The following is a 19,515-nucleotide window of genomic DNA, read 5'->3' on the forward strand; positions in this document are numbered from 1 at the left end:
TAAAATATTAAGTAGCACAATGTACCTTTACCTTCCTTTTCTGACACATTAACTTGTCGAACATCCCAAATCGATTCTACTCCATCAGATACTGAATGTACACCAAATATGATCTTCTTCTTGACACACAAAAAACAGTGCCAGGCACCAGGTGGGACATCCTTCAAAGGAGGATCAAGGCAAGATAGATGGAAGTTTCTTTTGCATCCCTTTCCATCACAGCTCCTGAAACAGTACAGCAATCAAAAAATCTCAAGGTTTAGAAAGCTATCAAATTTGCCACTAGACATGCCAATAGGAACTAAAAACCCTCAATGCAGAACAAATTTTAAACCACCAAATCGATGGTACTAAATGGTCAAGATTCGAATATGAGAGTGATCCAACAGTTAGAAGGGGCTGGGTAGAACGCTCTCGAAAAATAGCTAGCTTGTAGCTCCAAGGAAAATCTCTGGAAAGTTGTAGGTTTTATGGAGCTCCTAAAACTGGATACAGAAATTACAGAAGAAGGGGTAGAACAAGGTCCCTGACCTTGGATTCCCTTCTAGGTCCCTGACCTTCTAGGAGAATCTATAGAACACTGCCAAGCAGCTATTGGTGGGTAGTTAGGTCCCAAGCCCAGTGTAGACTACTTCCCATGTCCCTGACCTGCTGGTAGTCAATAGTGAGCACTGCGCAGTCCCAAGGAAGAAGGAGAGGTCCCTGACCAGCTTCAAATAACCCAAAACAAATCAATTCGCTACCAATTTCCAGTCCATTGTATTCTTCCCCCAAGGATTATATATGATGCTAATCAGCCTTACAAGTTACAACTCATAAAAGAAATAGGAAAGAAATTTCTTTAAAAAAAAAAAGAACTTGAAACAAGGTTGTAGACGTAGGACTCCTTTTGGATGCTTGAAAAAAAGTAAAAACATAAGAAACCACTGTCGCGCACTAATTATATAAGTAGGGAAAATTACATTAAAGAACCACTTGATTAAACCAAGTTATTTTTGTACATGGAGTTCGAACCCTAGTTATGTATCACTAGACACGGCTCATAAGCCACAGTCCACCCAAGGCTTATCTTAAGGAAGGAAAAAAATAATGCATCAAAACATGGATCAAGGGTTCGGTTTCGAGACCAGTTTTGACCTGGCCAAAAATCAAAATCTCCAGGTTTTGACCAATATTATTTTAAAATTTCAACCCTAGGTTTCGAGCCTTATATGACCTTCATTTCATCTGATTTATTGCCTTCCACCTATTTAAAAATAAAAACAATGGAACTAGTATTTTGCCAAAACAAAAACCACTGAAAATTTATCATCCAAGTATACTAACAAATGATTGGTTCCGAGAAGTACAAATTTTGTATTGCATACAGGCATAAAATCATCAGCATACATGAATTGTTTGATAGAATGGTTACATATACAACAAGCTAGTTTGTCAAGGAAGCAAGGCGACCAAAGGCCTCTATGCCTAAGCGATTAGGTGACAAAGTGGCACCTAGGTGGCAATAAGGCGTTGGGTCCAAATTTTTCAATACAACTACTTTATGTAATAAGCTAACAACCATTCAACAGTCACATTCATCCAAAAAAAAAAGCTTCAAATATCATAATTATATAAAGTTATCCAAAAAAAGTACACAAACATAAGTTCATCTCATCAAGCACCATAACAATGACTATATACTAATAGGGCCAACATGATAAATTAATAGATCTCATTATTCCGATTTCCAAGTTTTTGTCCATTTAATGATCCCTTTGATTCTCGATGTTAAGTATGGCTCATGCTTCACATTCTGTTGGTGAGTGGGTGGGGGTGTGGGGGTAGCGCCCCCAGAGCTAGGAGAGATCCTATGTCACCTTGGGCCTCAGAGGTCCTTTGCAATTTGAGCCTCAATTCCGAAATGACTAAGCTATTAAATTTATATATGGCTTTGTAGAATAAATTTTGATTTAAAAAAAGGTTAAGAAAAAAATATTATGTACAAAATGTCAAAAAAGCAGCTGCTTTAGCGTCTAGGCGGCAACAACGTGACAAAAGCGGTAGCGCTTAGGCGAAAAAGCAGCAAAAAAACAATGCGTCAATTAAGCGGTTCAAAACAAGGCGGTTGAAAAACCACCTTGCAGCCTAGGCGGACGCTTTGACAACAGTGACAACAAGTCAACAAAATACAATGACATAGTGATGTAACCCCATAACATAGTGATGTAACCCCATAATTTAAGGTTAGATTTTTAGGATCTTCTGAAGTAGGTCCAACATTAATTAGGGTTCTATGGGTAAACTAGGGTTTTTAGAAGTTTTGGCCAATGGGTTTTAGGCTCTGACTTTGCTGTTTTTATGTTTTAGATTTAAGGCTTAAGGTTTTGGAAAGGTTAATGGGGTCTGGAAGGTCTGGTTTAGGGTTTAATGAAGATTCTAAAAATTCTACAGAAGTCCCAGGTTGAAGAAGACTTGCAGAAAATTTCAGATTAGGGTAGATAGGTTGGGAGGGGCTAATGACTTAAGGAATGTGTTCCTAGGTTAGGTGCAATCCTAGGAAGGGGTGTTTGGAGTCTAGAGGGGCAGGGGGAAGTGGGGTTTACATAAGGAGAGGTGCTGCTGCTTACATAGAAACAGGGAGGGGAAGAGATGACCTACAGTTGCAAAGGGAGGGGCTGGAATTGCTGGAAACTAAAGGGAATTAGCCTAAGGGGATTCACGATGGGTTGGGGGTGTAAAACTAGGCCAAACAAGAGAGGGAAGGGGCTGTTAGGGTAGTGGACAGAGGGAGAGAGGGTTAGGGTTTGGGTGGGGGTATCTCATATTCTCATTTACTTGAACTTGAAGAACTGCAGAAACCTTCTTGTAGAATGCTGAAATAGTGAGTGAGGGTCTTGAATGTCGAAGAAAAAGCAATGCACCAAGCCAGCCAGGATACCCTCACAGGATCCCATGACTTCCATAAGTCAATTTTCTCAAACTCTATTTCATTCAATCAAACTGACAATTACATTATGCCTTAGGCTATTTATAGCCTTGCAAACCCAACTAAACTCAAATTGGTAACTTGGCCCCTAAGTAACAATAATTGCAAAATTAGGACTCACCTAAACAACTCATACTAATACTCTGAAAAAAGTAAATAACTCTTTCCTATTTTAGAACAACTCTAGGACTCTAACAACACTTAAAAAGGAATCAAATTACTACAAGATTCCAGCCCATAGATTGGAATCTCTAACAGGCACTTATTTGTAAACCAAACTAGGACTTAACCAAAATAGAATTACTATCATATAAGGTTTCCTAAAATTAAGGAACCCTATCCTAACAACTCAACACTAACCTTAATGGACTGTAACTATTAACTGACTCATCAGAATAAAATAAAATAAAAAATTATATCCCTAACCCTAGGATCGTGGGGAGCAAAATAAGACCTATATTGGGCCCCAAAAAGGGACTTAGAAAATGACCAGAATACCCTTGGGGTATTCGGCCAGCCTTAGGTGCACCTTTTGGGTTTGATTTTTGGCCAAATTTAGGGTTCCAACCCAGGATACATCAGTTCTTCCCTTCATAAAATCATTCATCACCTGATGAATGTGCCTGTTGTGTGCATCTGTGTTAACTCTCTAGAAGGCTTTCAAGTGGACCCAACCTCTCATCTTGCAGTAAGGAGGAAGTAGTAGGTACAAGGCCGCCAATACTGCTCCTAGACAGAACTCTGAAAGGGTGATGTGGTCTTCAAGTCTAGAAGTGTCTTCTTTAACGAGACACAAGGACATAAAGAAGTGTCTAGGGAAGCTTTTAGGGTCCTTCTCTGTTAGTTCCTTTACGTTGATCGTCGTTAGCGCCTTGAGAATGCTGACAACATCTTTTTCAAGAAGTGGAAGGCTCAAGGGAGGCCCCATTCCACTTGGGGGTGGGGCTGGTATGGTCCTGCTATTTGTTACCTCTGGTGGAGTGGGTGCCTCAACTTCTTCTTTGGTTACTTGGATCTTGGCATTATGGACTAGGTCCTCCTCTGTTTGGACTTTGCCTATGTCACTCTCGTGTTCAAGAACTAGTGGCTTGCTTAAGGCTTCATCTTCATCATCGAGGGCTGCTTCTAGTGGTGGACAAAGGATGACTTCTTCAAGAGCTGGTTCATGGGATTGAGAGACCGTATCTCCCCTTCTTTGGGTGCACTTATTGGTTGTTTCAAGGCTTGTAACTATTGTTCATCTCAGTGAGTTGCATGAGGATCTGCTCCAGCTGTTGACTTACTTCTAGTCCCCTCCAATAGTCAGTTACCTGTAGGTAATGTGGTCATCCATGTGTCTTGTTCTTCTGTACCAGTCCTCCTAATCTCTTCTATCAACTTCGGTGAGCCTCCTAGAGTAGGGGCATGGTTGGTGTCGCCTAACTTGAGGTTGTTGGGGAAAGAATAACTGGCTCAACACCTGTGACATCTCTTCCCAAGTGTCTAATTCACTGCCTTCATACCACAGCTGATTTTCATTGCAGTTCCACTGTTCATAGGCATATCCCACTAACTGCCTACTTGCAAGCCCCATCTTGTCATCTTCTGGATAATGGTGCCGCTCAAAATACTTGTCCAGATCATACAACCATTCATAAAATACCTGATGGTCTTGGACACCATCGTATGTCTCTGACTCGTACATCTCTGGAAGTCTTATTAGCTGATGTATCCCTCTGTAGATACGATGATGGGACTGGTAGTAATCTTCAGTCAGTTCTTCCATGATCCTGCTTCATCTAAGATGATTACAGACTGGAAATGGTGGAAGCTATAGCTCTGATACCAATGATGTAACCTTGAAATTTAGGATTAGATTTTTAGGATCTTCTAAAGTAGGTCCAGAACTCAAATAGGGTTTCTAAGCGTAAACTAGAGTTTTTAGAAGTATCAGCCAGTGGGTTTCAGGCTTTGACTTTGCTATTTTTATGTTTTAGATTTAGGGCTCAAGGTTTTGGCAAGGTTAATGGGGTTTGGAAGGTCTGGTTTAGCGTTTAATGAAGCTTCTAAAAATTCTGTTGAAGTCCAAGGTTGAAGAAGACTTGTGGAAAATTTCAGATTAGGGTAAACAGGTTGGGAGGGGATAATGACTTAGGGAATGAGTTCCTAGGTTAGATGCGATCCTAGAAGGGGGGGTGTTCAGAGTCTAGAGGGGCAGGAGAAGTGGGGTTTACACAAGGAGAGGTGTTGTCGGTTGCGCAAAAACAGGGAAGGGCAGAGATGACCTACGGTTTCAAAGGGAGGGTCGTCTCTTGGCCTAGGAGAAGGGGCTGGAATTGCAGGAAACCAAAGGAGATTAGCGTAAGGGGATTTGCGATGGGTTGGGGGTGTAGAACTAGCCAAACCAGAGAGGGAAGGGGCTGTTAGGGTGGCAGACAAAGGAAGAGAGGTCTAGGAAGAACTGCAGAAACCTTTTTGTAGAATGCTGAAACAGTGAGTGAGGAACTTGAATGTTGAAGAAACAATGCACCAAGCCAGCAGCAGGGTATCCTCCTAGGATCCCACGACTTCCATAAGTCAATTTTCTCAAACTCATTTCATTCAATCAAACTGACAATTACATTATGACTTAGGCTATTCATAACCTTGCAAACCCAACTAAACTCAAATTGGTAACTTGGCCCCTAAGTAACAATACTTGCCAAATTAGGACTCATTTGAACAACTCATACTAATACTCTGAAAAGGAAATAACACTTTCCTATTTTAGAACAACTTTAGGACTCTAACAAAACTTAAAAAGGAATCAAATTACTACGAGATTCCAGCCCTTAGATTGGAATCTTTTACAGACACTTATTTGTAAACCAAACTAGGACTTAACCAAAATAGAATTACTTTAAGATAAGGTTTTCTAAAATTAAGAAACCCAATCCTAACAACTCAACACAAACCTTAATGGACTGTAACTCTTAACTGACTCATCAGAGTAAAAAATAAAAAATAAAAACCTATATCCCTGAACCTAGGATCTGGGAAATAAGACCCATATTGGACCCCAAAGAGGGGATTGGAAAATGACCAAAATACTCCTGGGGTATTTGGCCAGCCTTTGGTGCACCTTTTGGGTATGATTTTCAGCTAAATTTAGGGGGGTCCAACCCAGGATACATCACGTGGATGTACTTCTAGAACAGTGGTAGTAGCTTCTATGTAAAGGCAGTAAGTCCAAGGAGGTCATGGGTTTAAACCTCCACCCCTACCACACCTTCACCCCTCACCCTATGCTTATGGGCTCTCCTAGTCGCTATGACTGGTTGATGATGATGAAAAAAAAAAAGGAATATAACATAACAACCAACAAGATTAAGCGATGGCTCATTCAAGGCATGAACAAAACAAAAATAAAAAAATGGGAAGTTTGGAACTGTTAGGAATGGGTCATGCTTCACATTCTATTGGCGACAGACACGGGAGCGGGCGGAGGTCTTGGGGGGCCACCCTGGCAGGGGTGTGGGCAATGCCCCTGGGCCTATAGAAGCCTTTTAACACCTTGGCCTCAGAGTATTAGTTTGCGCTTGGGCCATAAATAACTATTGTGGCTTAAGAGGTGTTTGAAGGTAGAGGAGCAAAAAGTTGTTTGAAGGCAAAGGAGTTGTGAAAATGGGGTAGACATTACCAAATACAAGAGAAATCAGCAAATATAAGTCGAAACCTGCGATATTCCGCAGGTTTCAACCAAGATAGAGGATTTTATAAGGAATACTTGACTGAAACTGGTCAAAAAAAGTTTTAGTCAAAATTTCGGTTAGTTTCAGGCGAAATTTCAGTATGTTTGGGTTGAGACACTATACCGAAATGAAATATCTGAAGTTTCATTTTCAACTCAGAAAAATGTAGATATTCAATTGCAATTTATTCCATGCCTCAATTTTTTTTTTTTTTATTTTAATAAGTGCTTTTGTATTAAAAAAGGTGAAAAACAGTACTGGCAATCTACTCTCCTAGAACCCCAAAAGCAATTACAATATGAAGTACACATGTCATTATGCATACTTCTGAATAAGCTCAGTTAACACCCTTGGAAAATCCTTAGGCTCCCACTCCACCTGTGCCTACCTCAGCTGAAACTGGAGCTTGATCTGAATCATCTATCAGCTTCCCCCACCCTCCACCCCCACCCCCGGAAAGAAAAAAAAAGGATATTGTTATCCTTCCTACCAGTGGGGCATACAAGGCAGAGATTACTGAGCAGCAGTCCAAGCAAGAACAGTTACATCAGCCATCATAGAAGGAGTGTCATTGGCAATATCATAGAATGTGGTATTTAGGCTAATAAGCAATTTAGATTTAAGTTGGCTTCTTTATAGGTCACGTGACCACTTCATTTCTCACATTACTTGGTAGTTAAGAGCGTAGTTAGTAACCTCACAGTACCTGTATCCCAAGACTTTTTATAGAAGAATGATGATATGTTTTAGCTTTTCTAGTTAGATTCTTAGCTAAGTTTAGCTTAACAAATTCATTCAGGTGGGGGGAAAAAAGAAGTTTAGCTTAAGAAGATCTCTTTTATTTAGCAGGCTGTTAGGAAAGTCTTTGGGAGACTCCTTTTCTTATTGAGACTTTTTAGTTGTGTTTTCAGCCTTATAAGTACCTCCAACCATTGAAGAATAAAACGCAGGCTTCAATTCAATTGGTGTTTGAAGCCAACGAGCTGTTGGGAGTCTTGGGACTAATCAGATCAGTCAACTCCTTGTCAGTAAGAAGCCTGGCAGGTTCCGTTAAAACTCCCTTCAACTAGGTTGAACGTCCATCTTTTCCACCAAGGCTCTAGTTCAAGTTACTACTCAAAGAAAGCCAGTTCTCACCCGGGTGGAGAAGATTGAACTTCAACCTGGTTAAGAGGGAGCATATCCCTAGGAAAGCTTCCATAGTCTAGACATCCCTAAGCCACAGCTTCACCACTAAATCTGTCAAAACTCACCAGGACTACATAGGTTCAGGGCATACTGATATGCTACACCAGCACACACACAGTCCAAGATCACTAATAAGGGCCACATCTTATATCCACACCATAGATCTCAATATCAATGGCAAAAAGAGAATCCATTAATCATTAGCAATGAAAGAAGAATTAATTTATATTAATTCAAAAGATTAAAATTTTCACAAGCTACTATCATAGTGCTAATATCCTATCTATCTTTGTTAGAATCAGTCTCTAAGAATCAAACCAGGTGCGAGATTGAAGAAGAAAGCAAGGAAGAAGAAGAATAAGAAGTAGTAGAACTGACAGGCTAGAACAGCACCCTGCGATTCTGGATTAATTTCCCAGAATCACAGATCCTTTATCTATAGCCTTCAATTCACCAATTACAACCTTGTACAACAAGTAATCCTATCCTCAAAAAAGGAAACAAATAGTACAGGAAAACTGACAGAATATTCTGCCCAGAATAGAAACAAACAGAAATAGAAAGTACTAAAATAGAAACAAAGGAAAAATAGAAATTATGCAAAACAGGAAACTCCAGGCTGCAGCACCAATCCTTGTGCAAATCTCAACAATCTTATTACATCCAAAGCAATTAAACAAATTTAAACTAATGCATCTTGAATAAATGCTCTAATATCCACAAGTGCAATCCACACACACAACAAGCATCATGTGTCCCTGCATCCTATAACATCCAAGTGTACTCATTCAATGCTGGAAAATCACCTGTCACAGTATCGAGAAGAAACACTCCTGAGGGGTAAGCTTTCCAATATAAGCTTAGTGAGGGAAAATGCAAACACAATGCACCTCTGTCTCTTCAAAAATGTAGTGAGACGATTACAAAGTGAATACACATGACAAAGCAAGCAATTAAACAAAACCACATGGTGTATACAATGTGTGCTCCATTATTGGATATCAAAACCTAGCAAACTATCTCTGTCTCAATCATAGTGCAAAAAAAATTTCAGTCCATCTTGGTAGGTGGCCAAAATTCTGAAATTTCGCCAAAATTTTGGATTCTTTTTCTAATTTCGACTCTTAATTTCGGTGGGTTTTCGGCGTCATTCTAGTCTGGTTTTCAGTGTCCAACCTAAGTTTATACAAATAAACACATTGGGAGTGTTATTTTTTTCCTAGAACCATAACCAAAGTGGTGTTCTTAATCAGCACATTCCCGGTTGACGGTTGTATGCGAGCGAAACTTGAAGTTTGGAACGTGAATTTTAACAAATGTAAATATGGATATGATGCAAGAAAACACTAAGATTGTCATTAAAATGCAACAAAAAAGATGACAACTAAAATTCAATATACAAGTAGTCAAGTACCAGTGTAGAAGTCAATAGTCAGTAGTACACAGTTAAGATAGTTTAAGTGTATAACATAACAATATATGAATCAATTACAAATTACAACTACACACCAGACCTAGTGACCTACTATAATGTGGTAATAGCCGCTATAGCGAGGGGTTCCATCCCGTGACCAAGGTAGCTCTGCGAATACTGGACAAATTCACCCTAGGACATGGGATGCCTATAGTGATCGACGAAGGGTCTTTTTCTGTCAATTCTCATTCTCATTTTCTGATATTTTTCATTTCTTTGATGTGTTTGGTATCTATTTTAGATCCTATTTTTATTTAAAAGAATAGAAAACCCCAAAATCCATAATAGACTTCCTGACTATTATGTATTATCCATCAAAAACTCATTTTATTCATTTTTGCGCAAGCCACTTAACAATCCAAATGCAAATTGAGGGTATAATAGTAAACATAATATTATTTTTGTGAAAATCCTATCGTTTCTCCATTTTCTCACTCCCAAGCCCTAATGATCTATTCTCAATTTTTATTACTATTTTTATCAATTTTTTATTTTGACATTAGCAAACTTTTTTTCCATTCCATAATTTATTCAGGACAAAAGTCACCAAATTATTTTTCATTTTTTACCAAAAATGAAATTCTTACATTCATTTAGCAAAATAGAGAATGAGAATCGATACCAAAAAGTCCCAAAGTCAATCGTTGCTCTTATGTAGGTGGCATCATCAAAATAAAATAGCCAACCCATCTTAGGTAATGTGTCGTAAGGGAAACAGCTCTTGTGGCCAGTGCTTAGAAAGGGATACGTTAAAATTATTTATTTTTACCTCTGGTACTTGTACAAGTCCTGGCACTGCTGGTGGCCCTGAAGGATATATAAAGAGGAGCCCACAAATGACCCACCTGATCCATTCCTTACCCATATGTAGACATACCACTCAAATGAGCAAATGGGCTACCATATGCACTCAAACCAGCAAATGACTCAGCATATGCCGCAACATATGCTTCCTCATATCCATATCCGCTACAAGGCCCATAAGCCTGTATGGTGCAGACCCTACACTTTCCTTGCCATCCAAGCTCATTGATCCTATTGAATCTGCCAAGCTAGTCATGTCAGCATCAGTTTGTCTCGGTGGGTGGAACTGTCCACGGGGCCCTCTATTGTAAGCCCTAAATGTGGAGCCCATGTCCTTATGATGAGGTATGTCGACTTTGTTCATCCTGGGTGGTATACGTGAATTGTGTCTCCCTGATGAATCTCATGGGGGGAGGTTATGACTCTAGTAGTGGAACCACCATACGCTCTGAAAGTCCTCCACCACCACGACCATCATCATCATCATCATCATCATCATCCCTATGCTGAGTCTGACTAGGAGGTAGGGTCTCATCCAAATCCTACGCGTATGTGGAAGGCACAAAATCATCATCGTGTGGGGCCATCGTCCAATCCTCATCAACAATATCAACTGCCCCTTATGCATGTACCCTCGTCAACCATGAATGCATCGACATCAACCCACGCATAACGAGCAATCTCTAGGTCAAGCCTCACTCCAGGTTGGTTCAACACCGGCTCACCCCTATCCCTCACCCAATCAACGAGGGGGTCCTCATCACCTGAGTCCACCTAGAAGATATCCACAAGGTCGATGGTCTCTACTACCTTTGACTCTCCACCTGGCTCTTTATGCATTGCATCATCAATCTAAGTTTATAGTGGACCAACACAAGATCATTTAGGCACTAAGATCCAAATCTGTTCCACCTCTTCAAGTGGATCAAGTAAAATGTGCTATAGTTCCTTACACATCCAAAGGCGAAGCAAGTCTGCTAGAGGACCTTGATCACCACTTTCCTCAGGCTCTCTACACTTCAGCAAGAGAACCCACCACTCAGCTAAATGATGACAAAAACATTAAGTTCTTAGTTATTAGTAATTAACTTAGTTTAATCTGTAAAATGTAATAAATCTATGTGAGTTATCGATCTAACATGGATCTGTGTTATCCCATCCCTTCACAACAGCATTTGTTTCGAAGGACCTAAATCTATCCCTGAAATTCTTAATCTACAATCATTTGTAATGATGCTTCGCTAAATTCTTTTAAAACTCAAATGCAAGTCCTAAGTCCTAATTCCCTACTATCTCACTTAATTGTTACAGAAGGACTAGAGCGTCGATTCCGGTAAACTTAGCAACCACGGCCATCACAACCTCAAGCAACTCGTGTCCAACCCCAAACAGTTGTTGTACTAGTGTTTAGGATTAAGATAATAGGTCGCACAAATTTACAAACTCACAATGAGCTATAAGATTTTCATTAACATAAGAATTAATGAATTACCAACAAACTACATATTTACTTACTAGCCTCATGTAGCGGATGCACAAGATGGGAGGCGAATCGAGGATCAATAATCTCCAAAGGATCTTGCAGCCTCTTGGATTTGCGCATTGTACGGCCAACCACATGGCCTGAATAGTTGCATACATCTGGGACATAGTGAACCCCTTCATGGAGGAGTCCACCATATGCAAGACCTTTATAATAGGCTCCACGGTCTGCAACACTATCCCCACCTATCTCTATAAATCATCGGATGATACAATACCCTATGTTGTGTGCTTGCTGTTGGTCCTGGAGTATGACAAAAACATCAAGCTATTACTTAATAGATAATCTAATAATTTGAAGATGCAATAATCTTATACGAGTTATTAATCTAACCTGGATTCACTCCAATCAAACCATACCTGAGATGCAAATATGGATCCCAAGCCCGTTCTCTTCTCGAAGATACTCTTCAAGGCGATATAGTTCGTGGCAAACCTCGTGACACCAGGTTACACTAAGTCACCCCCACTTGCATGCCTCATCATATCAAAACCATAGCCATGATTGTATATAAAATTTGTGACCTTTTGAGCCCTGCCACTATGCTCTCCACAATCTGGAACTTCCCAATATCCTTCAACATGAGGTCGATATAGTGGGCCACACAGCATGTCCAAAATATATTATACTCCATAGACCTCATCATCTCACCAGCCTTTTTGAAGTTGAAGCCATTAGTAGTCACGATCTGTACAATATTCCTCCGCCCCACCATCTTTTTTAGTTCTGTGGATGCATCTAGTGAGGTGAGAGACCACAGGTACATCTATGGACTTCTTCAGGATGCGGTGACTTCGTAGGTCTTCCACAAGGGCCTCAATTGCCCAATGTAAGTCGCCAACTCCTGCTTCTACAGTGTGAGGTATTTGTTTATGATCTTATGAGGGGTGAGGCCATGGTATCCAGGACATGCCTTTACAATCATGTACATCATGTTCTGGTAATAAGGCCCCTGTGCTATGTTAGCTGAAATGGTATTATAAAGCACTGCTTCCTTCATCTTCCCCTCCATATGGTTCCAGACACCGAATATATTGGGCTGCTTTGCCCCCTCCTGAAAAACATCAGGATCCACCTCTAGCATCAGAACATGTTATGGAAAACCTGTTAAGAGAGGAGCACCCCTCTGACTCTCAGACCACCTATTCAAGCCAAAAACGCCACCCCTAACCCGAATCCTAATGATCCATCCCTTGCAACTCAAAAGGGACTAGCTTCAGCCTTCTACTCCTGCTAGTGCAATGCCCTGCTCTCTGCCATCGTCTGCCTCAACTCCTTAGCCTCCTTCTCTCTATGTATATTGGTAGGATCAACATCCTCATCACTATCAGAATCTACAACGTATCTAAAATACCCCCTCACTGCCTCATCTAGTGCTCTGGCCACTCTTTGCTTGCATGTTTTTCTCTTCCCTGTCCCCTTCTCTATCTCTCTCAGTGCTTTCACTAACTCCGCGCTAACACATCATTGCACATGATAATGTCTGACAAAATGCCAGTGAGGTGTGCCTTGAACCTACTGATGCCACCTCGCAAAAGCCTCCAACTACAAAAATTACATTGTGTCCTCACTTTATTACTGTCAATCGTCGTGCAGTACTGTCACGCTGGGTCAACCCTCTTTTCTCTAAGAGCAGCAACCCGTGCTTGTGCCTGCTTTCCACCCTCCCCCACCTTTGTGGCCATCAACCACCTGCCCCCTGCTTCTGTGACTATGAACCACGCTCCCCCTACCTCTGTGAATGTGATCTTAATTGCCCATGACTCCCAGATATAATTACTGTTGCATACAAAATGATTGCATAAATTATTGAACAATATGAAAATAATTTTTTTCAAACAAAGAAACAATCATGTACTTAGTAATTTTTCCTTTGCCCATACATGTTTTTAAACATAAAATGAATTTTCAAAATTTTTCCAACAAGAAAATGGGCAATGAAACCATATGGACAACACTTTAAAAACACATACAAAGCCATTCAGGTTTTTCTATAATTTTCAAAACCTTTTTACCTATTTTTCCATAATTATTGATATTCTTATAAATATTTTAATAACTTTTTAAAATAAAATAATCATTTATTGGGTGGAAAAATATTTTGATTCCGTGAGATCGTAGATCGGCCCATGGAATTTAGTTTGGAGAAGAATGGCTACTTCTAAGATGAAAAACTACAAGATCTTATTGAAATGCCATTGGATCCACACGATGTATGCGTTTGTTGGCAAAAACCACGCAATCACATGTGAAAAATGATAATGATCGACTCATACAGTGCAAAAATCACACTAGAAATGAGATTTTTCTTGAAAAAGGGGCCAAAATTTTGCTCGAAATGAGCAAAATTTTGCCCCTCGATCTTAAAAAGAGTTAAGGTAGTCGAAATTATGACCAAAATTTCTTTGATATTTATACTATTTCATATCGACCTCAATTTCGTTTCAGTCTGCACCGAGATAGCAAAATTTTGTGAAATTTTAAACTATGGTTTCCATTGGTATAGTACTATTTGACAACCCTAATCGTGTTCATACTATTTGACAACCCTAATCATGTTCAATTGCCCTTCACCGAGAAAGTCTCTCGTCAAGCCCCCTTTTTATGAATTAAAATGATATTAAAGAGCCCCAAAAGGGAGGAAAAGGAATCTATAAAGGAATAGGGGGGAACCAACCTTTAAAGAGGAGGCTGGAAAGCAAACTCAAACCCGAGTAACAACGATGAGACTATTCCTTGGGTATCTAAAACGGGCCAGGTTGGGAGGTAACTGAAACCTAATGGAGATGTCAAAGCAGATGGCTTTCCAAATCAACTCCATGGATTTAAATTTGAAAGTCCATCTTTTGAGGTTATGCTCCCACCACAAGTGGTGCACAGTGGCACCGAAGACCAGCTTACCAACACGATCACAAATAGAGTTACCTGCAAAGGATCTTAAAATCCATGACCAACCTTGACCAAAGCCAAATGAGCATTCAAAGCGGGGCCAATTGGCGAGAGGGCTTTTTCCCAGAGGGAGCAGGCAAAGGGACAAGTGAAGAACAAGTGGCCTAGGTCCTTTGAACCATTCAATCAAAGGGTGCATTTAGGGTTAGCAAGAATATTATAGCATTAGTTCAACCATTATACCAGAAAGGCAGAAACTATGGAAGTAACTGGATATAGAAATGCCAGAATAAGAAGAAAAAATTGTCACATGTATTTTGCCCAACTAGGATTATAGCAGAAATCTCGTTCAAGTATATCTTCCTCCTATTTCAATACCTAGGCAAACACTTCAAGAATTAGAAATTAACCTCATTCACTTTTTTCCCTGTAAACCCTCATCTAGTTTGACTTTCCAACTTGGAATTTGCCTCAGCTGATCCCCGAACCAAATGGGTAATTCCATTTTCCCTTTTTCCGTCATAACCTAACAAATTAGTAATTCGATATTGGAGCTTGGCATTTTCAGCAGCAAGCTTCCAAATCTCCTGAGAAGCTTGTCGGGTCCTGCACTGCCGCAGCCTTTTCATCATCTAGCTATTTTGGAGCTCACTTATAATCTTTGACATATCTTCATTTGCAGCAGCTGGATTGGATTGCCAACATTCTTGGAGGCAAGCAAGGCTTTCAAGTCTTGACAAGCGTCCCTCTGCTTCAGCAACTTTTTTCACTGGAACGTTTCAGATATCCCTCCAGGTCATGTGACTCTCAAGCAACCCCATTGTTGCCTTGTTGGTGATCTCAAGGGAGGACGGCGGACTCAACGTTTGAATGCATGAAGGACGACAGATGAAGATGGAGAGTTTAATGGATAATGGAAAATAGGGTTGGGTTGGAAACAAAGAAGTTTTATAAAAATAATGTAAATTTACTGTTTTAACCCCACTTATAACCATCAAAGTCACACGTGTTCTAAGAACCCCCGCAAAAAACGGATGAAAGTAATTTTTATAGAAAAATCAAAAACAGGTTAAGACCTGTTTTTAAATTTTGATTTTTTTTCAACCCTTTTTAAATTGATATAGGCAATATAAATTGTACCAAACACTACAATTTCTATTTATTTGGGTAAAAATAAAAAAATGAAAATCATGCCAAAGACTGCCTTAGTCTTCGTGACCCCCTGCCTTTTCTTCTTCCTCTTGTATCTTCCCCACTTTCTCTTCCTGTCCCTTTTCATCTTGTTTATGTATTTCAATACCCACCCAAAGGGGAGGGGGGGAGGGGGGGAGGGAATAAAAAATAAGAAGAGCTGAAACCCTTACAGAACTGCGACTACATTGAGTTAAAGTTGAATGTACAATTTCTCACTCCTAGTCTTCTAGAAGAATACAAGCAAGCATCTTTTGAGAAGAATCTTGCCACCCCCCAACCCCATTCACCAGATCCCTCCATCTTTGGAGTTTCAACCATATCATCCCTACCTCACCCATGTCAAGTCTCTCAAAACCTAGATCCAGCCACTGTACAAAATGTCGGCGACATATCGCCGACACAGGGCGATATGTCACCATGTCGCTGGGGGGCGATACGACACCCCCGAGCGACACCGACATCGCGAGAAGTCGGGCGATAAATCGCCGACTTCTCGCGATATATCGCTAACGGTCGAAATTTCGACCGTTTGCGATATATTGCGAGAAGTCGGCGATTTATCGCCGACTTCTGGCGATAAAAGGGCGAAATTCGAATTTTTTTTTAATTTCTCTCTCTTCTCTCTCTTCTCCAGAGCTTCTCTCTCTCATTTTTCGCACTTTTCACTATATTTTCGTCCGATCTTCGACATCTACGGGTACATCTTGCTTCCTTGTTGCCGGATATCACGTTGTTTCTGTCGATCAGTAGCCGTTTCGCACAGATTTGAGAGTTTTTTCGTCAAACAGGTAACCATTCTTATCCAAGTAATTTTTCACAAAATGCATGCTATATGATGTTGGATGATTTTGAAATTAATATATGTTGAATACCATGTGACGATCTACGATTTCACGGAGTCGGAATTTTTTTCCGCAAAGTATTTAATTTTTTTATTTTTGTGGGTAAAAAATGATATTTTGATTATCTTGTATGATTACTTTTTAAGTGATACAGTGGTTGTATGATGATAGAAAAAACATATGTGGAACTCCGTGAGCCGATCTATGGACTCACGGAGTCGAAATATTTTTTGACCCAAAAATAAGTTATTTTATTTTTCAAAAAATATCCTGATATTAATAAAAATATCAATAATTATGAAAAATGCAAAAAATAGGGGAAAATGGGGGGGGAAATGTTTTGAAAATTATGGAATAATTATATAAGTATTTTTCAACTGTTGGTTGTGTTGTCCATGTGGCTTCATCGCCGGTTTTGATATGGGCAGCTATTTTTATAATTATATCATACATGCAATATTCATAATTTCATATATGATTGTTTATATGTGTATAAACAATTATAATGATGTTGTTATTTGTTAATGTTATTTGAATGCAACAGTCATCATGTCTGCTAGTGGGAGTCGAGAGGGGAACTGGGTCTTCCCGGGGGTGGACGAGGACGAGGGACGAGGGACGGGGGTCGAGGACGGGTCGTGGACAACCCTGAGAGATCGCGAGGAGGAGGGAGGACCGACCCGAGCATGGCAATATTGTACGGCTATTGATGGAGACAAAAATAAAACGAGTGTAATTTTTGTCACAAAAGAATATACTCGGGTGGCATCGGTAGGTTCAAGGGTCACATCACTTTGGGAGTTCAAAGGATGTGACTAAATGCACAGAGGCCCATCCGGATGTAATCAAGTTACTCGAGGGATTTACAAAAACAAAAGGGGAAGAAGAAAGATGATCGCAGGAAAGTCAACGAGCACTAGATGATGCGGTGCGGGGGCCGTCATCATATGTGGATGATTCGGATGATGATAGGGATGTTGATCCCGTTGATGTGGACGAGAGATCGGGAGGAGAGGGATATGCGGCGGGCCATGGCGGAGAGAGCGGACGATTGCACCATCGGGAGCGGGGATATGGCCGAGCTAGAGCTACGGGAGCTGGTCCATCTAGGCCTACTAGGGGCTAGACCTTCGATTCTGGGGGAGGGGTGGTGTATTTGGCATGTTTGGCGGATCACGAGTCGGCGGGCCCCTCATACATCGGGTTCGAGACCGTTCGGTGCCACTACCACGGCAACCATCCGATTATCCACGCCGTCCGGACCCGACCATGGAGCAAGATCCCGATACATTCGGGAGAAAAGGGGCCAAGCAGCCCAAGATATCCGGTGCATGGAAAGGTATGGCAAAGAAGGTAAAGAAGGCAATGTCAAAGTGGATTTATTACAATCACATCCCAAAGAAACACAAAGACACGGGGTCCATACTATACGAATATGATTGATACTATTGCAGCGGCAAGCCACTGGATATAGTGGTCCCAACCCTACAGAGTTGATGACCACCCTCCTTCAAGAGGAGAAGCAAGAGCTGCGGGAGTATATTGATAGTATGAAACCCTTTTGGGATACTTATGGATGCACCATCATGTCTGATGGATGGACCGGCCCGACGAGAAAGTCCATCATCAACTTCATGGTATCTTGTGATTGGAGAACTGTCTTCTTGAAATCGAGTGGATGCTGCTGGTCATACGAAAGACCACGGATATATCATGGGTCTCTGCAGGATGTGATTGACCAGGTTGGTAGGAAAAATGTGGTGCAAATTGTCACCGACAATGGCTCCAACTATAAGAAGGCCGGTGAAGTGTTGATGGCTTCACCGATTATAACCTTATGTGGACACCTTGTCTTGCACATTCAATTGACCTAATCTTTGAAGGACATTGGAAAAATCAGCATTGTCCACAACACCGTTGAGAGTGCAAGACAGGTAACCAACTTCATCTACAATCATAACGTTGCTTTGGCAATGATGCGGAGATCATGTGGAGGAGAGTTGGTGCGACCTGGTCCGACAAGATTTGCGACAAATTTTGTCGCCTTGAGCAGCATGCAAGATAAGAAGTCGGGCCTTAGATCCATGTTTGCATCGCAGGAGTGGTTTGATTGGGTTGGATCCAAGTAAGATAACTATCTACTATTTCATCTTATAAATTATTATATTTATATTATGAGTTTATGATTATCTTGTATGATATTTATTGTCTATTGACTTAATGAGTTTGTGATAATTCAACACGACCAATGGGCGCGCCGCACAGTACACAATATCATCTGATGATTTCTGGAGATGTGTTACTGTAGTGTTGCAGACCATAGATCCTATAGTAAAGGTCTTGCGTATGGTGGACTCTTCCTTGAGGGGACCCACTATGCCCCACTTGTATGCATCCCTTGAGCGTATGAAGGATGCTATAAAGGCAGCAAACCCTAGAGGACATCGGGCTTTCTTAGATATTGTCGATGCACGATGGATAGCTCATCTGATGCATCCTCTTCATAGGGCCGGTAAGTAAATATTCTGGGTTGTTGATTTGTAGTTGTAGTCTTGTAGACTTGTGGGCTTGTAGCATTGTAGGTATTGGTATTTTGGTAGTTGGTACTAATTTTAAGCTTTTTTAATTATGCAGCATATTTTCTAAACCCTAAGTATCAATATAGTCAACATTTAGGGTTGGACACAAACCTATTGGATGCCCTGATACAGGTGATAACGAAGTTGGAGCCGGATGAGATGGTCCAATCATTTTGCCACAATGAGGTGAGACATTGGGAATTTCAAACGATTAGTGAGTTGTATTAATTGTTTAAATAATTTAGATAACCAATCAATACTAATGATTGTATTATTGCAGATCAAATTGTTTAGAGATGCATTTGGGTCTTTTAGTGGAGCTGG

General features: G+C 40.5%; 1 protein-coding gene across 6 annotated transcripts in view; it reads right to left on the reverse strand.

The window, feature by feature from the left end:
* Positions 1–19,515, reverse strand: part of LOC149021922 (uncharacterized) — a 79,049-nt gene that overhangs the window by 32,258 nt on the left and 27,276 nt on the right. For 4 of the 6 annotated variants that reach the window (XM_089150123.1, XM_089150122.1, XM_089150121.1 and 1 more), the window contains one exon: positions 26–225. In XM_089150123.1, the coding sequence (XP_089006249.1) occupies positions 26–225 (200 nt within the window). The remainder of the gene's footprint in view (positions 1–25; positions 226–19,515) is intronic. The other 2 variants (XM_089150120.1, XM_089150119.1) reach the window with 1 other exon arrangement.

Source organism: Hakea prostrata, chromosome 3 (genome assembly GCF_041222555.1).
Source record: "Hakea prostrata isolate BN-2017 chromosome 3, UWA_Hpros_2, whole genome shotgun sequence".
NCBI lineage: Eukaryota > Viridiplantae > Streptophyta > Magnoliopsida > Proteales > Proteaceae > Hakea > Hakea prostrata.